Source organism: Dermacentor variabilis, chromosome 9 (genome assembly GCF_050947875.1).
Source record: "Dermacentor variabilis isolate Ectoservices chromosome 9, ASM5094787v1, whole genome shotgun sequence".
Classification (NCBI taxonomy): Eukaryota; Metazoa; Arthropoda; class Arachnida; order Ixodida; family Ixodidae; genus Dermacentor; species Dermacentor variabilis.
Window position 1 is genome coordinate 82,151,206 of NC_134576.1, and position 15,374 is coordinate 82,166,579.

Sequence of the window (15,374 nt, forward strand, 5' to 3'; positions counted from 1 at the left end):
TCCTCACCGCCCCGTTTCAAAGGGGATGCCAATAAATCATCGTGATCATCATCAACCCTACTATATCAGCGCCTTAAGAAATGCATACACTGCCGCTTTGTCGTAATCGACGCGAGGCACACAAATGCCCGACAGCATAATTACGAAACCGCCTAAACGGTTGCTGGCGTCACCGGAAACCGGCAGGATCGCGCTATTGCTTCGACGTCGTAGGTGAGAGCATTTTTATAGACGCTGCGAGGTGGGTACCAATGATCTGAACGAACCAACCGAACGTAGTTCGAGTACCCCGTTTCAACCACCACCACCCGAACACCTTAACATGATTACATAAGAATAGCGATGTGGGCGAGTTGGTTTAGGTTCATAGTGCGAAATGTCTGCAGTGCGAAGCACTGAAGTGCGGAAAGAAGAACAAAAATGTACGAAGGAAGAATGATTGCAAGAAGACAACAGGAGCGCTGGCTGCCAACTGAATTGATTGATCACAACACACACACACACACACACACACACACACACACACACACACACACACACACACACACGCACACACTATATATATATATATATATATATATATATATATATATATATATATATATATATATATATATATATCCTGAAATAGTGTCAGTCAGGGACACGAGCCACATTGGAAGGTTAGCCAGCAGTAAAACCAGACAAGATTAGGGATGTCATAGGCTCAAACGCGCGCACTCCTTACCGTGTAATTGATTTCCGTTATATTTTTTCAGCCATATCCTTTGTTCGTTTAATATATCAAGGGAAAGAATTTCAACGTTTTACAGGCATATGAAATGTTCCCTGTGATGCACAGAATTCAAATTACGTACGCTGTGGCACTTGCGCAGGAGAGATAGGCACGTCCTGACTTGTATTCCCTGTATATATATAGGGAAGTTGCACGAAATGAGTGTACAATTAAACAGGTATGCAGGCTATGTCAGTATAGCTAAATCCTGTTTTACCGCAATTTACTGCAACACCCGCAGCCACAAAGTAATGAATTTCTGAAAATCGTTACGTGTTATTTTCTTTTTCTCGCACTCGGTCGCAGCGCTGGGCGCCAATGAAAGCATGTATGTTGCATTTAATGGGCAAACGGCGACGCACGATAATCCATTGCTGTGCCGATCGCCTCCTTTCCCATTTCGAGCGATAGAGTGGGAACACCTGTAAAGAAGCGTTTCCGTAAAAGCGTTCAAGTGTCAGGCGTCATGCTCGTTATTGAATTTGTGTTTCAAAGCGTCCGTGTTTCTTACCTAACTTCATAATCGCACACTGCGCAGAACTATGAAGTTAGAAATTTATGCAAATAAGCAATCGCGGGGATCAGGAAAAGGGAAAGGCAGGAGGGAGATCAGCATAAGTTTGTTCCGTTTGGTACGCTACACATGAAAAGGTGCAGAGGGGAGCGGAGAAGGAGCGTATGGAAGTGGAAAGAAAGACGGCCGTTTGAATCACTCGCCCGATTCATGACCTATTCCCTGTAGTGGGTTGAGCCAACGCTGGTTGAGCCACATCCGTAGGCACCAAACCAAACTGAACCAAACTCGTACCACACAAATCATGCAGCGTGTCTAGAGTGGGGCTCACTAGTATATTGCCTTCGGACACTGTCGAAGTGTTTGTCTGGTTTTACGAGCTGCTTAGGGATGAATAGTTAACGGCATCGCAGTGGCACGTTTACACATCCGGTGCCCTTGAGCAATCTTCTCCGAGCCTAAAAGTATTTGCGATTGCGTGTCGCCGTTTGATTGTTTCTATATGTGACGACAGAGTCGTTGCGTTAGCTCCTCCTGAGTAGTGTCATTAGGGGGTGGAGTCTGGTGCCTGGCTTTCGCCAATTGCCGTCGTGAACGAGACAGAGGCCTTATGAAATCCTCAAACGGCAGCAGTTTAATGTGGTTTCTTAGCAACAAAGCAAACTGGCGTTTTTAAGCAGTGGATGTGAATATGCTAGACAGAAAAAGTAAAGTGACAATTCCAAAGAACAGGTGTAACAACGTTGAACAATTACGATGTGCAATCGCAAAGAGAACAATGAACATCATTCCAAACTGAATTTCTAAACAATAATTGGAAAAGCAAATATTTAGAGTTCCCAGAATCAAAAGTGACATGCAGCAAACCGGGCGCGCCGACAGTCCGTCCCAACCGATGCGGCCCAGCCGTAAGCGACCCTCGAAGTCGGCACCTCGACGTCGGCGGCTGGCTTACACGGCGGCCGGCGGTGTTCGGTGTCGGGGCGCGATGTCGGCAGCTTATTTGCCCGGGTTGTTGCTCGGCGTTCGTTTATCGTCCCCGGAGCAGACTGCCGAAGTGTCGGATCGGCGCGTTTTTCATACAACTCTCGAGGCGTAGGCCTTCCACTCCTGACCGCCAGACAAGGTTCACGCACGCGCGCACTTGATCTCGCCGTAGTTCGGACTCCACTGGCGGTCACCTTCACCGGCAGTCAATTTGATCGCACACAGAACAATAGCGGCGGACGAAGACGGCTTCACGTAGGCCGGCCGTGCTTCCGCCGTGGTTCAGATTCTGCTAGCGGTCACCTTCACTGGCAAGCAATTCAACAGCACGCAAAACAACAGCTGCGCACGCAGCCAGCTTCACGTAGCCCGGGTGTGTATAGCCACCATGGTTTCTACCCTACCAGCGGCCACCTTCTCCGTCGAACAATTTAATCACGCACAAAACAGCAGTCACGAACGCACACAGCTCACGTGATCTGGATGCACCCAGGATCACGTTCCCTACCGTTTTCGAAACGGTGGCTTGCGGCCCATTCTTAAAGACGCGATGCTTAATAGGCGTGGGAGTGTAGAATTCAAAAAATAACGCGACTTTTGCGACAGTACATTAACCATTATTACTGTAGAAGGAGCAGGCAGCATAATTAGAAGAAAAGCCCTGCGGTAGTTTGGCTTGTAGTTACTTCGAATAAATAGATATTTAATCAATCGATGCCGAAGTTTCATACTTTATGCGTTCCCATGAACAAAAACTTGCTGCTTCAATTTTTCAGGCCCTTCGAGAAAACTCGTGCCGAAATTCTAAAGTGTCCCCTCTGCCGGGCACGAATTGAGAGGAATATGCGAGATATCGAGTGCTACTGGCTATATTGCCGTCTTTGTTGTTTTGATGCAGTGTGCCTTTATTTTTATTTTCATTAGGTGGAACGGGGAGAGTGGGGAGAGGGCAGCTAATGGATACGATGACTAATTTTAGTAAAACAGCCGTGGCGCCTCAGTCAACTGCTGCGTGATACAAGTGTTAATTTCTTGTACTCCGCCCAGAGCAGATTTTCGCCAGTACGTCAGTCATTCCAACTGTTGTTTGCTGATAAAGTACGTACGTCAGTTATGAATGTCAATTGAGGCTGTGCATTCAGTAATGAACTTCTTGGCAAAAACGTTTATCAGTCGTTATCTACTTCCTCTGTTTGTCACTTGCATTTATGTGTGTTCATCACCATCGTGATTCTTGTGTGTTGTTTGCGCCCTACAGGCCCCATCGCCTGCTACTCCCTTTCACGTAAAACGCATAGAAAAAAGAAGAAAAGGCAAACGATCCCTTTGTAGCACAAGGCAGTGCTGATCCGAATAAAGGCTCCAAAATAACACATAAAGGTAGCGCATACTTATATACACGAAACCTTAGGTGACACAGTGACAGACGAAGTCAGGCCACAAACAATGCATAAGGCCAGGCCCTGTAACCCAGACGTGCACACCGACACAAAACACGCACGCAAACACACTCTCGCGCAGACAGCCAAGCACAGAAATGAAATTACGTGAACGCTTCACTATAAGATACAATAATAAGAAGAAGAGCGACGTAGCTTATAACCACGAGACAAAACCACCGCCATCCGTTAAGAAATACATCAAAGCTGTCAAGTGCACTCCATTGTGCTTTGCAGATCATTCCGCGTCCCAATCACTTTTCCCACAGCAAAAAGGACGGCCGTCCAGACGACTCGACGTTGACCTGAAGCGCACCCTGACCATCGCTCGAAGGCAGGCTATACATCACGTGCCCCCGGGAGAAACTTTGCGGTTATCTCAACAAGCCTCGCAATTCTGTGGTACTAGTAATGCGCTCCTATAGGGAGGCCCGCGATAAATGCAGGGCCGCGTCACTCTCACGAAAGAAAGGAAGTTTCAGCACGATCGGGTCTGCAAGGCGGATTTTTTTTTTACTTTGTCTACCGTGTTCTCCCCCAGCTCCCGGCGAATTGCTTCTTTCACTGCCTCGTCTATTCCATACAGAAGAAGTACATTACTCTGGGGTTCTTTCGAGCAGTGCTGATTACAGAAGACGATGATCCTGTATCGGCTTCGATTTAGCCTTCTCGGCTCGTAGCCTCTTCCCTTCTTTCCATTCCTTTTCTTTTTTTTCTCTCGGAAGTCAGTGCTCTCTTGAAAGCAGGGTGGCGGCGTTGTGCCTCCTATTGTGGCAGTTGCCACGTTGAATTTTTTCTTTTTTGCTTCGTTTTCTTCTTTTATACACTTATGCCAGCGTTTAATGCTTTAACGCCCAGTAAGATACAATTCGATAGAAATGCGCATTCAAATTAAGCCAAGGAACACTCAACCAATTTCACAGCATCTTAGACAGTCTCTCTTGACCACTTCCCTTTCCAAGCCTCTTTTTTTCTGCTCTAACAAAGCGTTCCGAAGGAGCGCTCTGTTAGAGCAGTAAAAAAAGAAAAAAGAAAAAGGGAGAGGGAGGGGGAATATTCTAGCTCTGGTGGTTGGTTCTTTTTGTTTTGTTCATCTATGATATTCTTCTGATGGACCAATGTTGCGTCGCTGCTGGTAGGCCAATCGTACGAATCGTATCCTCTCCATATATATATATATATATATATATATATATATATATATATATATATATATATATATATATATATATATATATATATATATATGTGTGTGTGTGTGTGTGAGAAAGAGAGAAGCAAGATCGCTGGTTTCTTTTGTTCGTTTTACAGTGCCAGAAATGAGATTAAAGAATAGCGACAGCTTCGACGAGAGCAATCCAACCCCGCGGTGACTTTTCTTCCTTTCGCGCCGGGTAATGGTCATCTCTTCTATCTCCCGCCACCCGGGCGACCACTTGATAACGGCGAGCTATGGGAACCGCAAACGCTTAGCGCAAGGGACGCCACTGGCGGTCTGATGTCTTCAAATCGCTTCTCTCTGCGAGCGTTCGACTGTACTGGGGATCGCAGGGGGGACGCGACGCCAGGCTTCGTGTGACGGCTCATCACCTACGCCTGAGGCTTGGTTCATTCACGCTGCGATGCGCGGGCTCGCCAATCACACATTTCGAGTCACTGATGATGAAACGATGAGTGTGACATTAACAAATAGAAAGGATGTAGTATGTGGTGAAAAGAAAAAAAAAAGAAAAACGCGTATGGCATGAAAGGCTCCAGACGTCACTAATGGCACGGCCGATTACTATATAAACAAACGCCCTCATTTGGCCTGCCGTTGCGGTACTTCGCCGGCCTAATTTACCACCGGGTGGCTGCTTCTTCCGGAAATGGATGAAAAAAAAAACCAGTTTTTTGAAATAAACAGTATGGGCTCGTGGTCAACTGAACCACTCATTGCAACATGTCCTCGGGAGAATTTTTTTCCGGACTTCTAAGGAAATTGGCGAACGCTATACTGAGAAGTTTGGGCAATGTTGGCAACGGCGGGCTCTGCGTAGGAGTAAAATACTGTTTGTAAGTCCTCCATTGTTCTTCGCGAAAAAACGAAGCTAATTTCACTGCAATCTACGTATACCTTTATCATTCACCAGAATTTTAACACAGCCGTTAAGTATTGGGCACCCTGGGGCTGCAACTGAATTCTTTATGGCACCTTTTCTGCGTTCAAAGCTTGCGGCCTCCTTTGTCTTCGTCTATATATGTGGAGATTGAATCTGTGCAATTTACATGACGCTCGACATAAATATCGTCGCTTATCAAACGCGGCACACAGACACGACAGCGATTCGCGAGCAAAAGCGGGCACCGGCTAGGTGTGTTCGCAGGCTGAACGATCCCGAAGTCGACGTCCGATTTCAAGCAGTTCATACAAAAAAAAGAAGCGTTTCGTATCGACTCACAAGTTCTGTAGAGAAAAAGCTCACCACGGTAGAGCCAGTACTTGTCGCCTATAAGAATGCCCGCACACGCTCATTCTGCGCTCTCTCATTTCGCAGGGTATGTTCATCGTGAGCCTGCCTTACTCGGTGCTCCACGGCGGCTACTGGGGCATTTTCGCCCTAGTCTTCGTCGCCTACATGTGCTGCCACACGGGCAAGATACTCGTGGACTGCCTCTACGAGCCGAATGAGCGCGGGGAGCTTGTTCGAGTCCGGGACAGCTACGTCGCCGTGGCCCAGACGGTGCTGGGCCCGCGGTGGGGCGGCAAAGCCGTCAACATCGCCCAGATCATCGAACTGCTCATGACCTGCATCCTGTACGTAGTGCTCTGCGGAGACCTCATGATCGGCTCCTTCCCCGAAGGCGCCGTCGACCAGCGGTCCTGGATCATGCTCACCACCATGGTCCTGCTTCCGTGCGCATTCCTCAAGAACCTGCGGTCCGTATCGATGCTGAGCTTCTGGTGCACCGTCACTCACCTCTTCATCAACGTCATCATTCTCGGCTTCTGCCTGACCCGAGCCTCCGAATGGGCCTGGGCCAAGGTCCAGTTTCGCATCAACATCAACAAGTTCCCGGTCACGATGGGCATCGTCGTTTTCAGCTACACGTCGCAGATCTTCCTGCCCACGCTCGAAGGGAACCTCGCGGACAAGACCAAGTTCCACTGCATGCTCAACTGGAGCCACATCGCGGCCGCCGTGTTCAAGGCGCTGTTCGCGTACGTCTGCTTCCTCACGTTCGCCGAGGAGACCCAGGAGGTCATCACCAACAACCTGCCGACCAAGGGCTTCAAGATAATCGTCAACCTGATCCTGGTCGCCAAGGCGCTATTCTCCTTTCCGCTGCCATACTTCGCCGCGTCAGCCCTGATCGAGCACGCCTACTTCCGGGAGCGACCCAAGACGCTGTTCCCCTCCTGCTACGCCATCGACGGAGAGCTCCGGGTGTGGGGGCTGGCCCTGCGAGTAGGGCTCGTCATATTCACCATGCTACTGGCCATCTCGATCCCGTACTTCGCCCTGCTCATGGGTCTGATCGGGAGCTTCACTGGAACCATGCTGTCCTTCATCTGGCCCTGCTACTTCCACATGAAGCTCAAGTGGGACACCATGGAGTGGTACTCCATCAGCTGGGAGGTGTTCATCATGTGCTTCGGGGGCTTCTCTGGCCTCGTGGGCATTTACACCTCGTTTGCAGGTCTTGTGGAGGCCTACCACCTTCCGCTGCCTCACGTGCCGGTCATAGAATCTTAGAACGTGCCTCGTTACTAATATCGCGCCCAGCGATAAGGCTTTTCTTTCCTTCTATTGTTGTTTGTGTGCGTGTTCCGTGAGTCTGAGTTGACATGTTCATGCATGTTTGTGCGCATTACGAGAGAGGCTTTCCTTCCTGTGGGACGCCGAAACGGTTCGGCACGGGATATAACGACAAAAAAAGTAATAACGGCACTAGCGACTAAGCGAGCTTCACTAGCTGGGTCGATGAGGTCTCGGGAGCGCGAACCTGGCGAAGACGTGTGTCTACATCAAAGCTTGGCTCAGCAAGACTACTATAGTCGCTATAAACCTATGATAAATCGTGCCAAACCGCTAATCGTTTAGGGGAGTAGAACCAATCAGCGACGTGGCACAATCACTTTACGCACGCAGTCGATAGGTTCGCAGCTACGGTACGGCTGAGTTAAGACACCCCCACGTTCGCTGGGACGAAGCGACCTTAATTGCTCTTTTTTAATTATTTCTGGTTTTAATAATGCTACTTACGCTATGTTTTCAAGTGAAACCAGTAGTTTGAAGAAGCGCACGAGTTACCGAACAAACCCCTGCTAAAGCACTCTGCTCTCTCAGACATTATTCCCGAAGAAGTATATCTCCCAGCACCGTCATCCAGTGCCTAGACATAAGCAAGAGGAATTGTTTCGCATGTCACGAAGCAGACTGAGATATGAGGCGACGAGTTTCGAGCATTGAAACATTGATATCCTGCTGAACCTTCGTCAGCTAATTCTTATTCTTGAACAGACTACCACTGTTTGCTGTATCATTTTCATTAAGCACGGTCGAGCAAGAAATCATCGCAACTGCATGCAATGTGCAGATAGAAGCTACGCAACTCATTTCGAATGAGATGGCAGTAAGTGATGTGTGCCTAAAATGTATACCGATATGTCTTCCAGTGACTGTACGTGTGGATGTAATCACTGAATTAGCTAGCTACGAAGTGCACATCGAAAAAGCGAAGCGGTTAGCCACAGGGATCAGGTAGCACCCTCGCATGCCTGAAGCCCTGTGGACTTGAATGTATTGCCTGAAAAGGCAGAGCACTTGCAGATTTACGGGATTCTTGCGAAACGGCCATTTTTGCTAACCAGCACTTGTATATCGCCCATAAATATGGTGAAGAAAATGAGACGATAACCAAGATGTCCTTGAATGTCAGCCGGGAAACACGCTCGATAATTCTAGTCCAGCCTAAGCGCCATCAAGTCACGAACGAACTTGAGAAGATGTAAAGGATGGTTTCTCGGTCCGGCACGAGCGTTTTTGGCACACGGAGATGTCCTCGTTTAGGCCTTGACGATGAGGAATGAATTTGTAGAGACGCAACGCCTTACTGATGCAGGAAAGTAGTTACTGCGTAGTCCTTGCAGACCGCCGCCTCATGTTGCAGTTCGCGTCAGTAAGAATCTTTTTTTTTGGTATCGTTCCAAATCGCCTGTGACGACATTTCGGCTAAAAAACGTTTTTGGTATACCACCAACTGTAAACGCGCAGTGATGCTTTCTGATGGCATGAAAATACGATGCTGAAAAAAAATAGGAGGAAGATAGAAATAGCAAGGTATATGTTCTGCCTTTATTTGGAGTACATACTTCAATTAAAGTGACAATAAATTTTAGTCTTCCATGGCAGCTTTTAAGTGAAGTAAGCATATCCACAAACCCTCATCTCTCTTTAATGGTTGTGAAACTATCACGTGCTTTGCGAGCAGTTAAATGCGTTGAAGCTAGAAACAGGACTTTGAAAAACAAAAAAGAAATACATCCACACGCACAACAAAAAGGCTTTGCTGCGATATGATGATGTCTGCTAAGTAATATTGAATAACTTCTACGCTACTTTAATAAAAGAAGAAATGTGCTCATTGCGTCGACAGACTTGGCGTACTTCAACACGCGCTGCAAGTCTTATGAAAGTTGGCATACGATGAAGAGAACTGCTAGCTCAAAGTTGAGTCTTCCATTTTAACTAGATGATCCTGCAAATACTTCTTTACGGACAAGGGAGCTAGCCCGGGTTTCACAAACATTAGCGTGTTATAGGGCGAGTTGCCTAACGAATATCCTCACAGCGATTCATGACACAATCCTAAATGCACTCCTGTTGCATCTGACCGCCGTGTGATGGATCGTCGTATTACATACGCTTCTGTCGCTTCTGTAGAAGTGGTAGACTTTCTGTGATTCTCAAAAAGCAAAGGTCTATTCATGGCGACTCCATTTTGCGAGATTTGGTCCGAACCCTCTTTGCAAGAGTCATTGCACACTCAAATAAGGCAAGTTAAACCTGACTGGTCACAAATCGGGCAAAGGCAATCTATCGGCGATTACAAGTATTCTCGAAAGCGTACTTAACAGTGAAACGAGCATGCAGTTACTATCCCAAAAGGACTCGCGAACACTCCGTTTTTTCCAGACCTTATGGACTCATAGTCTTGTGCAATCTTCAAACAGCTTACGTTACATGTGCTGGGTCAAATTTCGAGCCCGTTTAGTGATCCATTCTTCATAGCAATCCGAACGCGGATGTCTGCGTTACAAAACAATTTTTTACTAGTTATAGGGATCCCATGAAAATGGAGACTTGAAGTGATCAACAGCCGGTGAACAAGGGAAGCTTCAGCCTGACGGCAGCGTTTCGACAAATTAAAATACTTTGTCGATAAGTTGGCTCCAAGTTGAGGCCTTTTGCATTCGCCCACTGTTGATGAAAACGCTTTCTTGTCATATCGGAATATCAACTCAGTGAATAAAAACAATAAATTACTATATCTAACGGGCTTCGAAGCTGCTATGCTAAGCTGTGAGTTTAGATTGCATAATTACTACCATAAATAGCACGTCAGTTCTTTTGAGACGTACTTAGATTCACATGAAAACAGCTGGGCGTGTGCTATGACAAACGCAAAGTCAGAAAGTCTTCCACGGAAACTGTCATTGTCACAACAAGCAGTTTGTTGGAAATGCTAAAATTTTTCAGAATTGCACACTTTCGGTGTGCAGTGAACAAAAACGGCTAGGCGTTTGCTAAAACAAAGGCAAAGTCAGAGTCTTCCACCTAAACTTTTATCATATGAAGATTTGTACGCTATCTAGATTTCTACAGGTTTGCACAATCTCTGTGTGATGTGAACGAGAAAGAAAACGTTCAGCGTACGCTGAAACGAACGCTGAAACGAACGCAATGTCAAAGAGTCTTCCACTGTAAATTTCAATTTCAACGAACAGCTGCCTCCTACACAATCTACAATTCTTCAGAGTTGCACATTTTTTGTGTGCTGTGAAGGAAACAAGTTAAATGTGCGGCTAAAACAACCGCAGTCAAAGAATGTTCCACAAGAACTTCCATCGTCACAACAAAAAGTTAGTCATGCGTATTCCACAATTCTTCAGGATTGTACACTTTCGGTTTGCTGTGGACAAAAACTGCTAAGCGTATGCTGAAGCCAAGGCAAAGTCAAAAGAGTCTTCCACCTAAACTTTTATCGTCTCAAGGCCTGTACGTATTCTACACTTCTACAGGATTGTACTATATATCTGTGTGCTGTTAACGAAAAAAAAAGTTCGGTGTACGGCTGAAACAAACGCAAAGTCAAAACGTCTTCCACTGGACATTTCATCGCTTTAATGGACAGCTGTAGGCTACGCATTCTGCATTTCTTCAGAGTCGCACAGTCCGTGTGTGCTGCGAAGGAAAATATGTAAGCGTACCACCAGAACAAATGCAAAATCAAAGAGTCTTCCACTTGAACGTTCAATGCCTCCGCAAAGAGCTTCCCTGAGCGTTCTGCAATCTTCAGGGTTGTATAATTTTTGTGTGCTGTGAATTCTAGCCATCCATTTAGCTAGCTTATACAGAATGACTCATATATGAGCATGACTCATCACCGCGGCTGCGAGTCAGTGTGGTTGTAGGAGTCTGGATGTCTCTTATACAGCCCCCTCCGTAGATAGCCATAAGGCGGCCTTCCCGCCTACAACACCGAGTCTTCCAACTAAGGGGGAAAATTTGTCATCCACAGCATGACAAATGCACCCTGCCGAAGCCACTCCATGTATCTCACGGGTTTCCGCGTATTTTATTTGCATAATCGTTTTCCAGCCTTCCAGTGTGCGAGTGGGTGCTGCAGCAATCATTGATATGTGTCGAGTCAAATTAGAATTGATGTGACGTAGGTTGTGTGCGGCGAGCATATTGTATTCCGGGATTTTCCACCCAAAAAATTCCTGTCATCCCAACCATACTGTCTTTCCACAGATGGGTGTTTAAATGTGTATACTTTTTAGGGCGTCATTTACAAGAAGTGCTCATTGTTGCGTAAAATGTGGCAGTGCTCTTTCAACGCGTGACAATAGTGAAGGCGAGAGCTGTTGTAGTGCTGTGAAACCTGCAAACAAAAGACATATATAAGGAACTGCGATCAACAAAGGAACAAAAGACATATATAAGGAACTGCGATCAAGTTGCAAACGCGTCATTTTACGTGTTTAGACAGAAATAAGCAGCCATGTTTCCGAAGATGTGGCAAAGAACCTGGAAGACAATTTCTTTCTTGAAGCGTTCACGACACTTACGTTAAGGCTCCAGAAACAAGTATATACTTGCAGTTTACACATAAAGATCTTTCACTCGGGCGTCGCGAGTGTTGACTGCCTTGTTGTTAACATATAATAGAGAGTCACATATCAGACTGCGTTTTTGTTGAAGTTACTGGTGGAACAGCGAGCTGCGGTATTGTGTAGAACCATACAGTTGCTCATATGTCAAGTGTTAGTGAAGATGTCTATGCAGTGTTTCTTGATCTGTTGCCGACATATCTTCTTAAGAACACTCACGTTCTATTGATAATGTGTGAGAAATCGTCGGAGCTTAAGTAGTTTACATGCAATGACGTGACTAACACCGTCGTGTATGCTGTGGGCGACGAAATATATGTAAATGTGCGTTATTAAAAGCGCGAGAAACTCGGATGGGGAAAGAGACAGCTACGGCGGGAACTAGGGATGCCTTTCTTATTATTTACTTTTTTATAACAAGTCAGAACAGATAAGTAATCGGCGCGTCTAAGAGCTCCGACATCTACTTAATACATGTGACTCAAAAAGAAAGATAACTGGGCCGAAATCATTGGAGACCAATTGTAAAGGTCAAGCGATAGCTTCTAGGTCAACCTGCTGAGATAATGCTGTTGGGGACACTTACTGGTTGGCACTAATGGTTAAGTGCTATGACGCGTGTGGGTGCCGCGGCTTTCGCATTGTCACCAGGATTGGCTCGCGTAACAAAGCACGTTAAAAACCCTTACGGGTACACATTTCGCGCACTGGTGCCAGAATTAGCCCACCGAATCACCGTTTCTTTTTTATTACACTATCTCTGGGATCGGTCCAGCCAATTGGTACAAGGTCTCCCGTATCGGCCCACTTTACTCAGACAGACAGCCGTTCAAGCAATAGGAAAGTGGAGGGAGGGAGAAAGCGAGAGCCAAAGAAAGCTTCTCTTTAAAAATGGCTGACTTTCACCTAACGCATTTTTTTTTGTCTTGTTGCTGGTAGAAGTCAACGCCTTGTTCCTCTTCGTAGCTGTGTCTTTATAAGCGTTAGTTTTTCGGGTGCTGTTGTTAATCGTGTATCGGTGCCAACTTTCCAAGTTCGCTATTGTCCTTAATGTCCTGAAGAAACGAGCGTTTCTGAAGTTCGTGGAACATCTTGCTCTCTCTCAGTGCTGCATGTAGGAACAGTGCGGACGACATGGTTCCTCCACTATTACCAGCACTCTCCTTGCGTGCTTCAATGTTCAGACGACAGATAACACGTGCTTGCTGAACTTGACGAAACATCGCGTCACACTTCCTCCAAACGCAACTCCAGCTGCTTCCAGCCTATAACGTCTTCCATTTACAAGCGAGTCCGGGCCCGATGTTGTTGCCTATACTGATACTGTGTGCCAAGTGTCAACAGGTCTCAAGTCTGTTGATTGATGAGAGAACATGATGCGCAAAAAAGAAAAAGAAAAAAAAAGAAAAAGGAACAGTAAGGTCAAAACATACAGACACGACTGATTGGCATTGTTGTTGTATTAATACATGTATACATATATCTATAGTGCTCGAGAGTATATGCGTGTGACTCTGAACAAAATGAAATCCTGGATGGTGCTGCATATAGCTGGTTTTGTTTGTTCTCGAACCCGGCATGGAGCCGCGATTTGTTCGGTAATGTAATTTCGACCCGAAAGGTTGGGCATCTCTTATTCAAGTCACTTGTGGTACCTCCATGCTGTACTTCTTCGCGCTGTGTGCTGTCTTGTTTTCATGGCGATGTGTGTTGAGATCAAGCGCCATTCTTGCACAGAGCATGAATGTAGGCGCATGCAGGAAGATGACCCGATGGACCTAATTCTGCTGTCTGTCACACACCTAGCTTTGTCTAATTTAGCATTGTTCGGTCTTTTCGCGCTTGTCTGCTTCCGTCAGCATTTGTCCGTCGAAATCCCTTTACAGCGAATAGTTGCTAATGACTAGCTCCGTGGGTTTTGTGATATCATCACCCGCCGCAATCTGCGACGAAAAAAAGAAACATAGCAAATTCCACTTCGGCCAGAGATCAAATCCGGGTTCGCCGCGTAACGCTACTCTCACCGTTTACTGTATTATTATTTTTTGCACGTTGTTTTGTGCAACGCGAATACATGTTTTAGTGATTCAGTGAAGCATGTTTCAGTGATTCAAGAGCGGGTAATCGCGGATATCGTTCCTAAAGTAATATGGTGAAATGACAAAAGGACAAAACCAATTAAATGCAGATGACGACCGATAGTAAAACATAAATCGGTGTATAGTGACGATAGAACGATATTCGGCACAGGCAGCGAGGAAGAATGAAAGAATGAGTTCAAGAGGAAGAAAAATTGTGGGGTAGACGTCGAAACTGAAAGAAATAATCTCACTACAGCTAGATGTAAACTTGCCCGTTGGATGCGATTGGCAACGATGAGCATGCATTCATCGAGCTTCAACAAGATTGGTAATTGCAAGAATATCATGAACCAATTCATTTACTTCAAGCGTGAACGACTAGATCAAAACTTTAGAAACGTTAAACGTATAAAGAAGCTGTGTTTTCTTTTCCCAATACACAAAACTGTGCCAACGCTGAAGTTGCGAGGAAGTCGGTTAACAACTATTCGCTGTACGTATGTGTTCAACAGGTCCCGAAGAATTGAGTGGTAATGCAGACTCTTCTTTTTATTATTTACTCCGAATTCTTGAGTATTACGGATATTGCAATTATGCGCGTTCGTTACAATCAAAGGTAGTTTGTACTATATTTGCACGTTAAGCATCGTTTTGAATGAAACCCCACGAGCCTGCGTAAATGTCATTCGACCTTGAGAGCGAGGTGCGTGTAGAGTGAAGCTCCTGATATCCCTGCTTGAATTCAATGAATGTCACATATCGCGTGAGGAATCGTCTAGAGCGTGGTACTGTGCTGGTGTTTCTTTTTTTTTTCCTTCTTTTTTGACTTCTTTCTTATCATAGAAATGACAATGTATATGTAATAAAGTTTCAATCAACAGAACGTTACCAACTCGTTTCTATGTGATACTACAATCTATGTGTGTGTAAAAAGTGTATTAAAAGGCTTGTAGACTACACTCGTATGAAGACTGGTTCGTCCCCGAGTCGGTCTATGCTCCTGTGACTCGGCGCCTAACGTTCTGTAACCATCTCTGCTGATAAGTGGTCAACATTTCAGCCCAGGCTAAGATACGAGCGCTAATCAAGCACTGTATTGACATACAATCGCCGTTATAATTTGCGCGAGCCCACCTCAACCACATTTTTTGCTTGAATGTTGCTCCAATGCTGGAGATTTCTGGTTGGGGTTCCTAGA

General features: G+C 45.9%; 1 protein-coding gene across 1 annotated transcript in view; it reads left to right on the forward strand.

Annotated features, from left to right (window-relative positions):
• The window catches only part of VGAT (vesicular GABA transporter), a 41,358-nt gene extending 26,225 nt beyond the window's left edge, over positions 1-15,133 (forward strand). The window contains exon 4 of the mRNA XM_075668552.1: positions 6,253-15,133. Within this exon, the coding sequence (XP_075524667.1) occupies positions 6,253-7,452 (1,200 nt within the window). The 3' untranslated portion in view covers positions 7,453-15,133. The remainder of the gene's footprint in view (positions 1-6,252) is intronic.
• Positions 15,134-15,374: the final 241 nt, after the last annotated feature.